The sequence below is a fragment of the Arvicola amphibius genome, chromosome X, assembly GCF_903992535.2.
Source record: "Arvicola amphibius chromosome X, mArvAmp1.2, whole genome shotgun sequence".
In the NCBI taxonomy this organism is placed as follows: Eukaryota; Metazoa; Chordata; class Mammalia; order Rodentia; family Cricetidae; genus Arvicola; species Arvicola amphibius.
The window spans coordinates 62,904,767-62,921,365 of record NC_052065.1 but is presented as its reverse complement, the minus strand read 5'-3'; the positions used below and the strand labels follow the sequence as shown (position 1 = coordinate 62,921,365).

Sequence of the window (16,599 nt, the reverse complement as noted above, 5' to 3'; positions counted from 1 at the left end):
TATGTTCATGGTCTGTACCATACTGCTGCCAGAGGCCATGTGCAAGTCCATGATCCATGCTGCAACTGACTATAAAGAGCAAGGAAGCTTCTTTTGCAGTGGTAGCAATGACTATAGATTCATAGGTGAGACTGAAAGATACAAAAGACTTCTGTGACAACCTCCCCCATCCCCGAAAATCAAACAATCTCGACAGGAAGCCATTGAAGAGAACTCTTTAAAAACTGTGATAGGGAACCAGCCAGTGGTGGGACATGCCTTTAATCCCAGCACTCAGGAGGCAGAAGTAGATGTATCTCTCTGAGTTTAAGGCTAACCTGGTTTACAGAGATAGTACCAGGACAGCTGGGTCTATACAGAGAAACCCTGTCTCGAAAAAGCGAGACAAAAAACAAAATATGTAATAGTGTAGCTCATCATTTTTTTAAGAAGATGGCCACTGGGAGTTTGATCATGCTCCAGTGAGTATAAGGGCAACACAAATTAAACTTGATATATATTTTTCTTCTTTTTTTGAGGGGAGGTTACAAGGGTGGAGGGTGGACCTGGGAGGGCTGGGAAGTGTGATCAGGGTGCTTGATGTGAAATCCCAAAATCAATACAAAAATGTGTGAAAAAAAAGATAAAACAAATTGAAAATATGTGTATGTAGTACCTTTGTTTCTATGAAAGAAGGAGGCAGATTTAAGTTACTTTAAAAATAATTAGCTTTTCTAGTGTAAAGGATGGGGGCCGTGTGCATGGGACTGACCTAGGCACTCTGCATGCATGTTACAGTTGTGTAGCTTGGTCCTATTGTGGGACTCCTAACAGTGGAGCAGGGGCTGGCTCTGGCTCTTTTTACAGGCCTTTGGGACCCTATTCCTCATACTGGGTTGTCTTGCCCAGCCTTGATTCATGGGGAGGTGCTTAGTCTCACTGCAACTTGATATGCCATGTTTTGTTGATATCTTTGGGATACTTGCTCTTTCCTGAAGAGGAAAAAGAGGAGGAATGGATTGGGGGTGGGAACAGAGTGTGTGTGTTGGGGGGACTGGAAGGAGAGGAGGGAGGGGAGACTTCAGCCAGGATGTGAAAAAAAGAAAAGAAAAGGAAAGAAAGAAAGAAAAAGAAAGAAAGAAGGAAGGAAGGAAGGAAGGAAGGAAGGAAGGAAGGAAAGAAAGAAAGAAAGAAAGAAAGAAAGAAAGAAAGAAAGAAAGAAATAGAGGTTATGAACTATTTTCCCCCATGCTTGGTAATTTGTATATAGAACTAATATGAATAAAAGTGCAAAATGTTTTTTAAAAACTTGGCTTCTCTACTCACTAGTTGAACAACTTGGAGAAAATAATTTTACTTTTTTGATATTCAATTGAAGAATAGGGATGATAATGCCTAGCCTAATAGCCTTAGAAAACTGATGTAGAGATAAAATAAGATACCTACTATGAAGCTATTTTGTGAAGAGTCACTCATAATGCACATGTGAAAAGTGAGTTTTACCCCTCATTGGATACTAGTATTATGAAAGCACATCTCTTAAAAGAAGGCCACACATTCAAGAATGTTTGGACATCACAAGCTGGCCTTGGTGGGAAAACAATAGGGGAGGGCGCAAAGTTGAATAGGAAGGGAAGAGTTTGAGTACAGGAAGAGTTGTGGAAGGGAGGGTGAATATGATCAAATAATAATAATAATAATAATAATAATAAGAAGAAGAAGAAGAAGAAGAAGAAGAAGAAGAAGAAGAAGAAGAAGAAGAGGAGGAGGAGGAGGAGGAGGAGGAAGAAGAAGAAGAAGAAGAAGAAGAAGAAGAAGAGGAAGAAGAAGAGGAAGAGGAAGAGGAAGAGGAAGAGGAAGAGGAAGAGGAAGAAGAAATAAAAGCTGATGCCCAGTACACGAAAGTGTAACTGAGTGCAAAGTGAGTTCTGGGGAAACATTTATGTGGCTTAGGATGTGAAGAAAGCTTCACTACTGGAGCAACATTCGAGCTAGACCTTGAAGAGATGTGATATTTTTATGATGTAAAGAGGGAGATGAATCATCTGTCAGAATGGCCACAAGTAAAAGATAACAGTTCTGAAAGGATAATGAAATGTTTTGTAAACCTGAGAAAAAGTAATCAGTCTTTTAATCAGAAAATGAACTAGAAGCACAGTGTCCTTTGCTCCATATATCAGTTTCTTTTCTTGTTGCTGAGATTACACCTTCCAAAAGCAACTCAATACGCGTTTCTTTCCTGCTCCTAGTTTGGAGGTGTAGTCCGTGATGCCAGGGAAGTCATGTGGCAGGGGTGTAAGGAAGCTAGTCATACTGTATCTTCAGGAAAGAAGCAGAAAGAGGCAAATAGTGTTGCTTGATTCCCTTTCTCCCCTTATTCAGTCTGGGGTTCCAACCTGTGGGGTGATGCCTCTGAAATTAGAGTGGGTTACCCCTCTTCAAGTGAACCTTTCTAGAAACACCTATATAGACAGACCCGGAAGTATTTCTATAGTGATCTAGCCAGTCAAGACAGCAATGGAAATTAACTATCACAACTTCATCCTTGACACAAGTGCATGACTTTAAATTATAGAATTTCACCTTTAACCCCTGAAATCTCATTTTCACTTTATAATGCAAAATGCATTTAGTCTCTCTTCCATAGTCTTTAACAGTCTCACATAGTTCAAAAGTCCAATGTCTCTTTTAAGACTTGGGGCAATCTTTTGACTGTGAGCCTCTGTAAAATAAAAATGTTACATGTTTCCAATGAACAATGGTACTGAATAAATATTGCCATTGCAAAAAAGGAAATGGAAGGGTGGCATGGAAAGACCATGCTACTATATGACCATTATAGTCATTATTACTCCATTACAACTATTTTTATATATGCATGTGTATATAATTTCAAGCAGATTCTGTAAGTAGTTTCCCATGTGGCATATTTCAAAGGCCTTTAATGTTAGTTAACCCTCCCTATATTTCCTCTTCTAACTACCCTTCCATTCTCCTACCCCAATTAATTATTCCTATTTTGTTAATCTACTTTTCCCATTTATATCATTGTATTCTATGTTCCATCCCTGAAAAGATCCCATTGTCCCCCATAGCCCCTTATTAGTTTCTTAATCTCTATGAATATTCCAAATGAAATACACATATCTGAATATTGAAAGCTAATACACACATAGGAGAGGAAATATGTATTGATTTTCTGGGAATAGGTTGCCTCACTTATGGTGATAGTTTCCAGTTTCATCCATTTTCTTGTGAATTTCATAATTTTATTCTTCTCAATTGCTGAATAGAATTTTGTCATATAAATGTACAACATTTACATTGTCCATTAGTCATTGGATGGACATCTAGGCTGTTTCTATTTCATGACTAATATGAGAAAATCAGCAGTAAACATGGTAAAACAGATGGAATCCATACCTGGCACTGTTAATGGGGCCAACAACCTACAGATAGACATGTCATAGGCCCTAGGGAAGAACCTAATATTGTTATTCTGCAAAATGTATATAGTATTAAGATGACTCCTGTTGACTTATTCCTATACCCATAATTTGAGACACAGACTGGCTTAATGGGTCAAGAAACAAAACCATCTATTTGCCATCTACCAGAAATTCAGCTTTAAAGATAGGCACTGCCTTTGTGAGAAAGGATGGTTCCAATCCTATGGGACCAGGAAATAAGCAGATGTTACTATCTTAATATATGACAAAGTAGACTTCAAATGAAAATCAAGCAGATGAGATAAACAAGGAGATCCCATTCTAATCAAGGGGACAGTTAAACAAGAGTAAATTACAATTTTAAACATATTAGCACTAAACTCTGCTGGATCTATTTTCACAAAAAGTGAACTTAGTAGAATTAAAGATAAAGAGTAGCATCAACCTATTAATGTTAGGTGATTTTAATATCCTACTTTCTCCAATAAACAGATCATATGGACATAAAAACAAGCAGAGAGACATGAGAATGACGTCATATATCAGATGATATCATACATCAAGTGGACTTAACAGATACATACAGAATATTCCATCCAAACACCACGGAATTCACATTCTACTCAAAGTCCATGAAAGTTTCCATAAAATAGAACACATCCTGTAACACAAAGCAAATATTGACAAATTCAGAAAGATCGAAATAACTCCATGAATCCTATCTGACAATAATGCAACACAACTTAAAATCAGCAACAAATAAATATCTAGTAAATATACAAACACGTTAAGATTGAACAACTCATTACTGAATGGATCAAAAAAACTTCAAGAAATAAATTAAAAATTCCTGAAACTAAATGAAAATGAAGCACAACACAGGAAAAAAACACCTAGGACACATTAAAAGCAGTCTTATGGGAAAAAATATAAAGTTTTAAGTGACTACATTTTTTATTAAGAATTTTTTAATACAATCTTTTCTCATTTTACATAGCTATCCCTGATCCCACTCCCTCCCCTTCTCCTGTCCCACCCTTCCCCATAGCCCCCATCCACTCCTCAGAAAGGTAAGGTTTCCCATGGGGAAACAAAGTCTGGCATTAAGTGCCTACATTTAAAAATCAGAAAGAACCCAAATAAAAGACTTAATGATGAAAGAAAATTTTTGGAACAACAAAAACAAGTAAAACCCAGACACAGCAGATTGCAAGAATTAAATAAAACTTAGAGTAGAAAAGAATGAAATTGAAGCAATATGAAGAATCAGTGACTCAAAGAGCTGGTTGTTTGAGAACATAAACAAAATAGATAGATCCTTGATTCAACTAACCAAGAAAAAAAGAGAGAGGACCCAAATCAACAGACTCAAAAATAAATAGGGAAACATTTCTACCAATGAATTTTTAAATTCATCCAAACTACAAAAATGAAAGCAAGAAGAGATCAGCAACCTAAGCAGGCCCATAGCAAATGAAGAGGTTGAAACAATAATAAAAAGGCTTCCAACTAAAGAGTCCAAGCTCTTAGATTCATAGTCTAATTCTATCAGACTTTCGAAAAAGACCTCCAGCCAATTCTTTTTAAATTATACAAACAAAACAGAAGGAATCAGTCTAGTAGCAAAACCAGGTAAGGATATAACGAAAAAGAAAACTACAGGCCACTATCCCTTATTGAGTATAGATTCAAAATAATAGAAGGTAGGGTATAGAGGCATGTCCTTGGAGAGGAACTAAGAGACGAAGAACTAAACTGGGTCCCATTCACACTATGACCTTGGCAAGCGGATTAACATCTCAGGAAGTTTCAACAAAATACTCCCTTTGACTCCTCCTCCACCCAGAAAGAGGCCCCAGGAAAAGTGCATTTAATCAGGCACAGAGGAAACTCTGTAAATATGTACTGAAGGAGAAAAATAAACCGCCTCTTCTATGTGCTTCCACTCTAGCCAACTCCCTCACCTCTGCCCCTTGTACCCTTGCCCCTGCTCCATTTGAGTGATTTTTTTTCACAGTCCTTTTAACTAGTTTCCCTTATCTGCAGGGTCAGCAAGTTGCACTTGAAACTTGGCCCCTGGGCCAGAGCATACTGGTCACTGTCTTCCAACTTGGCTGCTGACACTTGATTCTGGTCCAAAGCCCAACACTCTCACTTCTCTATCTTATGCTATGTAGGATCTTCCTTGGGCAGCGGACTTTGAGGCTCTTATGATCCTGGGACTGTGGCTATCTTGGAGTCTGGGAACTCCTTCTCAAGATAATACAGGCACTATTGGAGAATACAAGCAACAAAAACTCTACCCAGCCCTCTCTCTGCTATCCTGAGCCTCACCCAGCACTAACTACTCCTAGGTCTCCCTCATTGCCCTCCTGAGCTTTTGTAGCCATCGTATGTTCACTAGCTAGTGCTAGAAGAACTCACCTTCTAGATGTGTGTGAGTCATCTTTTTATCTAGACTGGGAATGTTTAATCCCTAACGGGCTAAATTTAAGAGAAACAGGTAAAGGGATATTATAAGGGGAAACATCTCCTAAATTGACTAAAACAAAATAAAAATCTATCAAGTACAATGCTCCCAAAGCCTCGGGCTGAAAGAAGCTCCAGCAGGCAGTGAGGAGCGTTTCTCTCCTCCCGTCTCTGACACTTCACTTGCTTCACAAGGTTTGCCATTTTTCATTATCATTGTATAGCCCAACCACTGTAAAACAATGGTCCTACCTCAGACGTTTGCATGTTACATTGTGTTACTCTCTATAGCTATTTGCAGTAATTAGAATGGAAACTGGGTAATTTAGATGTTGCTTAAGTAAATCTTTTATTCTCTTCAGGCTTTAGTTTTCTTTATAAAATAAGGAGCTTGGAACTAGGTGTGCTGTTAAGTGGCTATAATCCCAACACTTGGGAGGCTAAGGCAGAAGCATCGTGAGTTCAAAACTAGCCTGGGCTATATAGCAAGTTCCAGACCAACCTGAGCTACAGCGTGAAACTCCGGTAGATGTTTCCGCATCTCTGAAGAAAACTGATTCTCCCTTCACCAGGAACCAATAGGGGTGCAACTTCATGAGTCTCTCCCCCATCCACACGGATATTTTGACTGACTTGATCTTGGGCCAGTCTTGTGCATCCAGTCCCACCTACTATGAGTTCATGTGTGCAACTATACTGTCATGTCTGGCAAACACTGGTTTGCTACTGATATCTGCTTTCTTGGAGTCTTACAATCTTCCTACTCCCTCTTGCATGATGACCCCTGAGTCGGCAGTGGGGGGGGGGGTGATATAGATATCTCGTTTAGAGGCAAGATTCTCAGTCAGTACCAGCTTGGTTTTTCTATGCCTTATGGCTCAGGTATGTGTTGTCTTCAGCAATAGGGTCTTACCATCAAGTTATAGAGGGTAACCAAGAGTAATAATGGCAATATCTCATAATGTTTGGGGGTCCCTATAGGACTCCATTGATCAACAACTCAAAAAGAGGTAACCCGTATGTGGTACCAGGAATTTTATTCATGGTGGGAATGTCAAACAAGTGCAACCCACTGTGAAAGCCAGTGTAACAATCTCTCAAAAAGCTATAAATGAAACTACATATGATCCAGCTATATCACTCTTTGGTCTAAAGCCAAAGGTCTCCATCTTCTGCTACAGAGATACTTACTCATTCATGCTCATTGCTGCTCTGTTTATACTAGCCAGGAAATGTAAACAGTCTAGGTGTCCATCAATAGGTGAATGGTTAATGAAAATGTGCTTTATATACACAATGGAATATTCTTCCACTGTGAATAAAAATGGAATTATGAAATTCACAAGTAAATGGATGGAACTAGAAATAATTCTAAGTGACTTAACCCAGACCCAGAAAGAAAAACACCACATGTTCTCTCTCATGTGTGGATGCTAGTTTTGAATCTTTAGAAATGTATTTAAGTTAAAATATCTATAGAGAGCAGGAAACCAGAAAGAAGCCACGGAGGTGCTCAATGAAAGGGGATAGAATGAAGGTACTATGAAGGGGGAAAGAGAAGTAACAGAACAGGAAGGGGTGGAAGGGGAAGGTAGAGGAAGAAATATGGTAAAGGATAACTAGCACTAAAGACTTGAAAACCTACTACTGTAGAAACTTCCTGAAATATATGCTTATATAGGGTCTAAACAGAGTTAATAATTATTTCTTGAATGAATGAAAGGCATAAATTAGCAAAAGGTTAAAGAATCCCATCTTTCCATTTCTTCCTCAAATATAATCAATAAACTAATCTACCATTTCATTCTTTCACTTCAGGCTTTGCTCATGCTAGCCCTGATGGGGTTAAGTATTTCCTACTTCTTTCTTTTCATAATGCCCCTGCTGCTTCTATTATCTTTTCCCCTCCATAGCTACTCTAATAATAGCCTCACTATTGAGCAGACTGCCTCTCCTTGGCATTCAGGAAGCAGGCTCCGTGCATATGGTCAATTGATTCGTTTTTAATGCACCTATTATTATGAATTGCCTTCTGGCTCGAACTGAAACCAAACTATGCCCAGTATCTTTTCTCTTCCATACTTCCACTTTGGCCATCAGAAGGTGTCAACATTCAGATTCATTTCCCAGTAATATGGGTTCCCATCAATACTCTTCTTGATTATGGACAATGAAACCAAAGTCTTCTCTGCCTTTGGATGTTTTATTGTTGTTGTTACTGACACTGCTACAGGACCCAAGCTCCTTTTCACAATCGATCCTTTTTGGCTATTAGAGCCAAGGTAGTGCGGCATCATCAGAACTCTTAGAACCCTTAAGTTATCCTTACAAAGATGAATATGGAAGAGTGAAGGAGGAAAAGACAATGCACTTGCCTTCTTGAGAATAATCTCAATGTACCATCCGTTCTCAAGTACTTAGTACGATGACTTAGACATGGGGCACAGGGATAATATGAAAGGCCCACTGAGTTCCATTTTAGCCAGAAAACTCTGTTGGAGAATAAGAAAAACTTAAGGCAAAGGGGTGTCTTTGACCAAAATAGAAAGCTTGAGCAACAGAAAGGTTTCTTGGGAGCTGTTTAGTCCAGGGAATCCAAAACATCCATCTCCGTGCCCATGACAGTCTGACATTCTGTGCCTACTGGTGTGCAAGAACAAAAATGCTGCCAACTGACTTCTTTTAAGACTTTTCTCATTAAAGACTATGCTTTTTGTACATTGCTATATTCTGATGTTAAAATATCATTTCATTAATGTCATACTAGTGATGATATGTGTTTCCATGTGACGTTAAAAGTTGGCATTATGTTGGGGACTTAGACATTGGAGAGAATCTTTACTAGTCTTTAAGATCTAAATGTTGGGGAACAATTCTTTTGGTTCTGTGGTTTCTGTATTTGACAGTACATCAGTATTACTAGAAGTCTTGGTTAAAAAAAAAAGCATGTGTTTGTAAGCTCCACTTCTAGATATTATGTTCATAAGCTATTGACTACAGGGTACCTAGGAGTCAATATTTTACAAAACCCTCTAAGTGATTCTAATGTAGCTCTGACTTAGGAAAACACCACTCTGTTTTTTCCTCTCTTAAAGGAATGAAAGGCGTAACTGTTTGGAATGATTCCATTGTGGGCTTGAATCTGTTAAGAACAGAAGGGAAACGTGTTGTCTCACTTGGAATAACACTGAAAACCTTCCCTTAGACTTTTCCATGGTCCATAGCTAGACAAGTCAAATAAAAAGATCCAAGGGCTATTGGCTACTTACTCATGAACCTGAGCAGAAGAGATAATTCTACAAATAGTAAGTATTCATTGAAGATCTGTTACCCTGATGTTTGTTAGCCAGGTCTGATTTAGAGATTTGCAGGGAAAATCACATGCATTTGACGCTTGTTTTCTAGACCTCTAACCAATCCAAGCCACTTTCTAGACATACTATCACCACAGTTTTCTCTTAAAAATTGCACCTGTGATGTTACTCTCTGACTCAAAAATCTTCACTGGCATTCTTGGGTTAACTTTCTGTTATGCATGATGAATATTCAAGGATCATCAGCTCTTAAGGAAGGAAGGGTTGCTGCAGCCCAGAGTTTCAGAAATTTTACTTCATGGTCATGTGATCCCACTGCCTTCGGCCTGTGTCATTATAGTAGATCCTAGAATAAGCACATGGCAGAAAAGATGTTTACTTTATAGTAGCCAGAAAGTAGAAAGACAAGGAGAAGTCACAGTCCCAATATCCACCTCAAGGGCATGCTCCCAATAACTTAAATAGTGCCACAAGCTGGCAACCAGGTCTTCAGCACACTTGCTTTCAGAGGATACTTACTGAAATCATAGCACTTACATATCCCAAGTAAAATCTACAATTCCCAGCATGACATTTACTAATTCTGTTGAGTAGATAGAACTTTATATTGAAGATAAACAAATTGTTGAAGATCACACATGCTGGAATAATATAACCATCATTAGAATCCAGGTCTCCTCATACAAGTGCTCTAGCCATTAAACAATACCTGTGCCTTCTAAAGAGGGGAGGACTGCTTTGCACCTCATGTATTGCTAGAATGATAGGTTACATAACCCTGTCTCTTGGGTGGGGCACATACTTTGAAATCACACAAATGGGCAAAGATACCTGTTCTACCTCTTACTGGCTTTGTAAACTTAACTGACTTAACCTCTTGGGCCCTGTTTCCTCATTGCTGTGAATATTATATGAGGTCTTGTATGTAAAGGGCCTAGCATGGTGCTAGGCTTACAGGAGATTCTCGGTGAGTGTCGCCACCTCCTCCACCCACCACATTCTATTGTAGTAACCTGAAGAACCTATTAAAACTGAAAGGCAAATAGAATGTAGACACCAGGAATGGAGATGAGGGGCAGAACTCTAGGTTTTACTCCATCCTGGGACTAGAAAGAACTCCTTTCAGGGTCTCGGTCAGGTTCTTTCCAAGTGGATCCCAAGTCGAGATCGCTCCTGGGGGAGCAGCTGGCAACGTGAGTGGTAAGCCCTCCTTGGCTGTAAAGCAGACCTTAAGACTCAGTACTCAGGATGTCTGATTTCTCATTCTTCATGGCTGAAGCCTTGTGGGCTTTTATTAAAATGCAAGTGTTCCCTGGGAGAAGCATCATACATATTAACTTTTTGGCCTGATTAACTTTCACTTTCCTCTTTCTATGAGTAGATTCTGTGTCCCCGTACCTTGGGGTCAGGGCATGCTCTAAGGAAACCACCTTCATGCCCCTTGTTAAAAATCCCACTGAATGTTCAAGGCCCATGTTGTGCATAGCCTTCCCCAGAACCGTTCCATAGCTTGGTTAGCTCATATCTCTCCCCCATCCCAGCAACAAGTTCTAGATCCCTATGTTAAACCATAGGAAACCCCTGACTTTTCTATGTGAAGACTTACTTTAAATTTTACCTTGTATTTGCTTTGTGCATTACCTTGGGCAATAAATGACTGACCTTAGTTTTGCTTCAGTTTGGAGGCCACAAGAAGCAGGTAATAATATTTGCTACCTATCAACAGGGGACCTACTTTGCTCATTTGCAAAATGATATCCTGCAGGCTGGCATGACCCTGTGATCTGTGAATTTGGTTGATTCTTTCATGGAACCACAAGCCACAGGACATTTCTATCCTGACACCCAATTGTGCCTGTCTCATGTGCTTAAAGACTGCGGTCATCAGCATCAGACGAAGCCCAGGAGCCATGCGTTTCCACCCGTCAGACAGTTTTTCATCTAGCAGAAAGGTTAATCAGATGCAAAGTAAAAAGGGATCGGCGTTCACCTCTTGCTAGTGCAAGTGAAGACCCTTAAGAAAAGCAGAGTTGCTTGGAATTACCGCGTGGATGAGAGTTGAGCTGGGCACCACGGCTCACCAGCAAGACAGAGTCCCTTTTCTCTTTTTTAGGACTTAGGCACTCGCGTGAGAACAAACCCTCCCTTCCAAGGTAGGGCTGAGGTCTGAGTCTTGGACATTAAGTGGGACTCAGAGGTTTGTGCCTGAAGTGTGGGTGAGAGAGGGAAGTGGGTGGTTAGCAGACATCCCTTTGCACTGGGGGCTTTTCAGAGTACAAGGCACTCGAAAAGCGAAAAGCGGAGGTCCAGGCCCCCTGAGCAGGATGTCAGGGGCAGAAAAGCCCTTGACCAAACTAGCAGCTCCATCTGGACCTCATTTCTTGCTCCTGAGTATGGAACAGAGAACCAAGAGGAACCTGAACTGAGCTCTGTGTCCTGCAGGGGGCCTGAGCCGGGCCCCCTCGGGTGCCACTGTACTTCCCTCCTTTCCTGGCCGGGCCCCTGGCCTAGAGTCTGCCCTGACCAAGCATAGACCCGGCCCTCTGTGGCTCCTCTGGGCTCCAGGTTGGCGCAAACAAAGCCCTGATTGACTGCCCGGAGGGGCGGGCCTCGCTGCGGGGCCGCCTCCTCCCCTCAGTCCCGCCAGGGATTTGCCGGGAAGCGCGGGGGTAGGGGGCCCGACTCTGAGGGGTGCGCAGGTCAGTGGGGTGTCTGAGTTCCAGGCTTGAGAAGATTATGTGCACCCTCTGCCCTAAGTCCAGGCTGTACCCTCTAGGTCACCCGTCTCGAGTCCAAGTGGGAACACAAGGACTCCCGAGGACAGGGTGGGGTCTGTCACGGACTAGCTCTTGTCTTGGGGTTCCCAGGACCAGTCTAGTTGAAGGTTGCTTGTAAGCAAAGAGGACGTGAACTCGAAGAACAGACAGGGTCTTCCTTTGAGGCTGGGGCTTGATCAATGTGGGTTCTGGGACCTGCGGGGAGAAGAGGGCAAGGTTGTTTCTGCTCTTTTTGCTAATTTAACTCCTCTTCTAAGCATCTAAACAAGAATAGGATTCAGTAATTTGAAAGAGGAGTTTGGGGGTGGCAGCAGCGCCTAGAGTAGGTAGGCGAGTAAGAAGAGGAGGAAGGGCCGGGAGAAGAGAGAGGTTGTAGCGGCTGCCTGTTGAGGAAGAGGTGGGAGGGAGGAGGGGGAGGAGAGAGAGATGACGTGGGGAGAGGAGGAGGGGGGTTGAACGGGGGAGGAGAAGGAGAGGGCTCGAGGGACCGTCTGTCGCGGGACGGGCTGGCCAGCTTAGGCGCTGGGAGGAGGAGGAGGCAGGGGCTGAGGCAGCGGCGGCGGCAGTGCTCGGAGAGGCAGCAGCAGCAGTAGCGGCAGAAACAAGTACCAGCCAGACAACAGCTCCTCCAGCTCCAGCAAGCCACAGTCAGTCCCCTGGCCGCGATGGCGCTGCCAAGCCCTGCGAGCGAGGAAGCTGAGGGGCCCTGTCAGGAGGCAAACCAGGAATATCAGGAGCCGGTGTGTAGTCCGGTGCCCGAGCCGGAGCCCGAGCCTGAGCCAGAGCCTGAGCCAGAGCCGGTGCCTGTGCCCCCGCCCGAGCCTCAGCCTGAGCCTGAGCCTCAGCCCCTACCCGATCCTGCACCCCTGCCTGAGCTGGGGTTTGAGGCTGAGCCCGTGCAAGAACCCGAGCCCACGCCCACAGTGGAGACCCGAGGCACTGCGCGTGGCTTCCAGCCTCCCGAAGGTGGCTTCGGCTGGATAGTGGTGTTTGCAGCCACCTGGTGCAACGGCTCCATCTTCGGCATCCATAACTCCGTTGGGATCCTCTACTCCATGCTACTAGAAGAGGAAAAAGAGAAAAATCGCCAAGTGGAGTTCCAAGCAGGTGAGTGGTCCCACGTGCCCCACCTGGCATTGTGGGCAAGGATGTCTGCCCCCATCGTCACCCCCATACCTCTTGATCTAAGGCACCCTTTCAAAGCGCCTTTCTTACTCCTTACCCATGTCCTGCTAGGGCATGGATTGCAGGGCTCTGGGCAGCCTGGGCAGTGGAGACCTAGGTTCAAGCAGTACCAAGGGTGAGAGCTGGGGCATTCATTGGTTCCAGGCAAAGTAATGAACTTTTTGCCCTGGGACAAATCTAGACTCACCTTTTAGACTGTTTAAAGTACTTTGCCCATGTGTGCTGGGGAAAATATTTGCAGGATTTGGGGGCGGAGGTGGGGAGCGAAGTCGTGTAGACACGAGAGACTAGAAAGATTGAAGGATTCCAAGAGAAGCACGGAACAGCGGGTCTCTGCAGCAGCCCCTGTTCCTTCCGGGGACCAGAGCGGGTTTTCTGTCAAAACCACTTCAGGAATCCTGATGACTCTTCGCTCAGAGTCAAACACATGGTAGGCGTGTGTGTCTGCAGAAGAGAAAGGGAGGAGTGCGGGGAGGGGGGGCGTGTGCGCGCGTCTCTGCCTGCTGTGGGTACGGCCCAGCCAGGCCAGGCGGTCGCCTGCTGTTCCCGGGCAGCAAGCCGCTTGCTGTTCACTGGAAGTCGAGCCCCAAAAGAGGCAGGGAGGTGGCAAGAAGAATGGGTCTTGCGGCTCTCTCCACACCTCAGCTGCGCGGTCTCTGGTGCTTCAGCACTTCTGTTATCCGATGGGGGCCTCTTTCTTTCCGAAGTTATAATGTTTTTTTTGGCCCGCCACTCCAGTTTTGGCTTGGGAATGACTTGGTCATCCTTAAGATTGAGCAGGGTTGGAGACAGAACCCTCGCCTTCCAGGCACTTGGGTATGGGACCCTGTGTGGGCAGACTCCTTAGCAGGGAGACCCTTCAGCGATCTGGGGAAAACAGACTCATTCGCTCTGCAGAAGCCCCTGGGCCGTTGTGATGAGAGCGTTTCTGGAGCTGGCTGGGGGCTTGCCATACCCTTTCATGAAAATCCGTCCCTTTCTTTGGGGTGTCAGGACAGCTGGAAGTGCCCTCACCACCTCCTCAAGTTCCCTACTTGGAAAAAAGTCGAAAACACAGTGTTCTCCTGGAGCTGCAAGGGTCCTCTCTTGCCAACCTCAAAAAGAGGGGACTTGGGGATTATCAAGTGAAATAGAAACCTTGAATTCCGGGATGCCCACTTGAGGGTTGCTTTTAGACACGCCTCTCGCACAGCCTTCAGTTGAGGACGTGTGTTGTTTGCAGCTTTGCTAGACTGTCTGGCAGAAGGGGCTTTGGGACTCTTGTGCCTCAGACCTTATGACCCATTGGCACAGCTGCAGTGTACAGGCCCCACTTGAGGAGATCTCGAGTGTGCTCAGCGACTGTAAATGGCAGTCTCACAACAGCCTAGTTCATTCCATAACGGAGTGGAGGGGTCCCCGGATTCCATGGGACAACTCCTGCTTGGAAGGCTGTGTCTACACTCCCTGAGACCAGCTTTTTCCTGCGTTGATACAGATCAGGGGCTCTTGGGAAAGCAGCCAAGTTAGGCCTACAGGCTGTTGCCTAGATTACTGGGGGGTGGGCACCTGCTGAGAGTTGCCTTGTGGTTGAAGGCAGGCTAGTGGCCTTCAGGGTCAGTGGCAAAGTTTAGGCGAAACTTAAAGGGGAGCAGTGCAGGCTGAGCTGAAGTTAGGCCCCTGCATTTATGTGATGTGGTCTAGAGCTGAGGCCTTAGGAACACGCAATAAAACTTGGAAAACCCACTATTTTACCAGGAAGAGGTTCTCTGCTGCGGAACAGACTTCAAAGTAGGTGATCATAGGAGACTCAGGGGGAGGGCTGGTAGGGACTTTCCGGTCAATACCTCACAGTGCAGCTGGAGGGGGTGGTGGTTCTGTGGTCTTCCCAGAGGTGTGGCTAGCGTGTATGCTAACACAGTCTGGGTCCTCTGAGGAGCTGGAGTTATTGGCTTAAACTATAGAGAGTATAGGTCAGGAAGAGACAGAAAGGAATTTGGTATGTCCCAAGGGTCTGAGAATACTTTGGCGTGGGTCCTTGCTGTAGTATATCGTGATTTCACTGAGGTTATTTTTGATACTGGGCCTCTCAGGAAAGCCTCGGTTTTTATTTTGGAAGTCAGTAACACCCTACTACATTCTGTATTTTACAGAAACATTTCATCCTCAGCATTACCTTGAGACCCTCAGCTTTCTGAAGCTCCTTATTGATTTGTCTTTTGGGACGGGGCCTTGTCATGTAGCCCTGGGTGGCCTAGAATTTGCTGGGTAGGCTGTAGTAGCCTTACACTAGTGACAGTCCTCCTGCCTCCAATTTCCAAGTGCTAGGATTATAGGGAAGTGCCACCATGCCTGACCCAAGCCACTGTTTAAATCTTGAGATTCCAATTGTCTTTGCCTTTATACACTTTCTTCAGTCTTTTAAAATCCCCTGGCCACCTATGTCACTCACAGCCCTGGCGTATCAAATAGATGGGAAAGCTTAATATTTTGCTACTATCTTTATCAGCAATTATTTGCCCAATAACCAGTCTGGGGGGGGCACTTAAGGAAATTGGTGCATTGTCCAGTTCTGTTAATGTGGGGATTTACAATTGGAGGTATTCTGCAATCCAAACTGTTTTTGCTTAGGCCTGACACTGACTTAGCCATGAAGCTGTGTTGAATGGCTTAATGGGTCCAAGGTTCTGCAGTGCTGAAAGTCCCAGAAAAAGGTAATTTTGATGTCTGATAGAAAATTCCAAACACGGGTTCTCTGGGCACAGGCCAATGAATAGGTAGAAGGAAAGTGGAATTTAGGCTGTCCTAGAGCAGGTAATATACAATCTTTGTGGATTCTGTGGTTTTGAGGTTCTGGTGTGCCTCCAGCTATATATTTTGTGTCCTTTCTTCAGCTAATTTAAGGGAAGCCAGCTCTCCCTAGGACCTAGGCCTGGGAGACTGGCAGATAAAGGGTTCCAGGAATCCACTAATGAGTGAGTACATACCATATTCATATTTTTGAATCTGGGTTATCTCACTCAGGATATTGTTTTCTACTTCCATCCATTTGCATGCAAAATTCAAAATGTCATTGTTTTTTTACCACTGAGTAGTACTCTAATGTATATATGTGCCACATTTTCTTTATCCATTCTCCCATTGAGGGGCATCTAGGTTGTTTCCAGGTTATTCTGGCTATTACAAATAATGCTGCTATGAACATAGTTGAACAAATGCTTTTGTAGTATGATTGAGCATCTCTTGGGTATATTCCCAAGAGTGCAATTGTTGGATCCTGAAGTAGGTTGACACCCAATTTTCTGAGAGACCGCCACACTGCTTTCCAAAGTGGTTGCACAAGTTTGCATCCCCACCAGCAATGGATGAGTGTACCCCTTACTCCACATTTTCTCCAGCACAAGCTATCACTGGTGTTTTTATGGCACTGGGATCTGTCTCCAATGC

The 16,599-nt window shown here is 43.7% G+C and overlaps 1 protein-coding gene across 1 annotated transcript in view; it reads left to right on the top strand.

Moving 5' to 3' along the window:
* Positions 1 to 12,453: 12,453 nt before the first annotated feature.
* Positions 12,454 to 16,599, top strand: part of Slc16a2 (solute carrier family 16 member 2) — a 122,987-nt gene continuing 118,841 nt past the window's right edge. The window contains exon 1 of the mRNA XM_038317184.2: positions 12,454 to 13,095. Coding sequence (XP_038173112.1) covers positions 12,654 to 13,095 — 442 coding nt within the window. The 5' untranslated portion in view covers positions 12,454 to 12,653. The remainder of the gene's footprint in view (positions 13,096 to 16,599) is intronic.